This window comes from Branchiostoma floridae, chromosome 10 (genome assembly GCF_000003815.2).
Source record: "Branchiostoma floridae strain S238N-H82 chromosome 10, Bfl_VNyyK, whole genome shotgun sequence".
Classification (NCBI taxonomy): Eukaryota; Metazoa; Chordata; class Leptocardii; order Amphioxiformes; family Branchiostomatidae; genus Branchiostoma; species Branchiostoma floridae.
In genome coordinates, this window is record NC_049988.1 from 20185236 (window position 1) to 20186615 (window position 1380).

The 1380-nt window shown below is 46.1% G+C and overlaps 1 protein-coding gene across 1 annotated transcript in view; it reads right to left on the minus strand.

Moving 5' to 3' along the window:
* The window catches only part of LOC118425078, a 5092-nt gene that overhangs the window by 1555 nt on the left and 2157 nt on the right, over positions 1 to 1380 (minus strand). The window contains exons 2-3 of the mRNA XM_035833897.1: positions 977 to 1093; positions 367 to 600 (exon numbers count right to left, since the gene is read on the minus strand). Coding sequence (XP_035689790.1) covers positions 367 to 600; positions 977 to 1093 — 351 coding nt within the window. The remainder of the gene's footprint in view (positions 1 to 366; positions 601 to 976; positions 1094 to 1380) is intronic.

Genomic DNA, 1380 nt, shown 5'->3' on the forward strand with positions numbered 1-1380 from the left:
CCATGGAAGGAAGGATGGAAGAAATGGCAGGAAGGATAGAATGAAGGATGGAAGACAGGATGAAATGAAGGATGGAACGAAGAATGGAACGAAGGATGGAACGAAGGATGGAACGAAGGATGGAACGAAGGATAGAGGGATGGGATGGGAGGAAAGATGGAAGGAAGGAAGTAATGTAAGGAAGGACGGAAGGGAGGATGGGTAGATGAAAGAAAGGAAGGATGGATGAACGAAAAGGATGGATGGATGAAAGATAGAGAAGAGTAAGAAATTGCATGCTATAAGGATCAGAATAAGGAAAAAGAAAGGAAGGAAGAAGGGAATGAACGAACAAATTAGCGAACAATGAAGGCAGTAACCACTCACCAGTCGAAGAAAGATGCAGGCTCCTATGGCGACGAACAGCGGCAGTGTGGACTTGTTGATGGCGGACACGTTGGCGGGTGGCAGAAACGTGATGGCGAACACCACACATCCAAACGCGACGTACTTGCCGACGCCTTGGAGTACCAGCAGCCCCAAGACGCGCCAGCTCGCCGGTCTCAGGTCCGTCTTAGCCCACAGCACGAGCCCCAGAGCCATGAGTAGCGCGCCACCCTCCTGTATGTGTGTAGACTGGTTTATTTATTCGTTTAACAGAAAGAGAAATGGTAGTCTTGCAACCATGCAGCTTTTCAATCACAACAGCGTTTGATTTGCCTTTTCATGTAAACACAAGTCAGAATTTAATCACGAAATTCGAATTACAGCAAGTACACGGCTTACTACTCCATACATATTTATCATATACAAACTATGTCACATCTAAAATCATTTAAACTAAATTCATTTACATCGAGTTTTATTACATTGTACAAACACTGTCAGGTATTCACTGACCTCAATGAAAAGCAGCCTGCATGCCGATTTGACCTTTCATGAATTGATCTTTCAAACAAACAAACAAACAAACAAACAAACAAACTGCCAACAGTACTTGTATGAAGACGACTTGAAACGCCGCCACACCTGCGTCTGTCACCTGTCTCGTAAAGACGCTGATGAAAGCAAACAGGACGCCGTAGGACGCCGCGACGGACACGTCTTTCACAGCCTGTTAAGGAGAAGAAACAATGAAACTTAACCAGCTCATGCAGTGCCAAAAAAAGTCGCTAGGGGGCTCAAACCTGCACCTGGCGTCGTGTGTGGCGTAACTGGTAAAGCGTTCGACTCGGAATCTAGAGGTTCTGACTTCGACAACTGTCGTGCCCCCGACGTTGTGCCACTCCACGACTTTTTTTACTTCACCCAGATGTAAAAATGTGTACCTGACTTCGGTCGGGGCGGTACAGGAAAATACTACCTTTACCATCTGTCTGTACCGTGTATGTTGCACTGTTG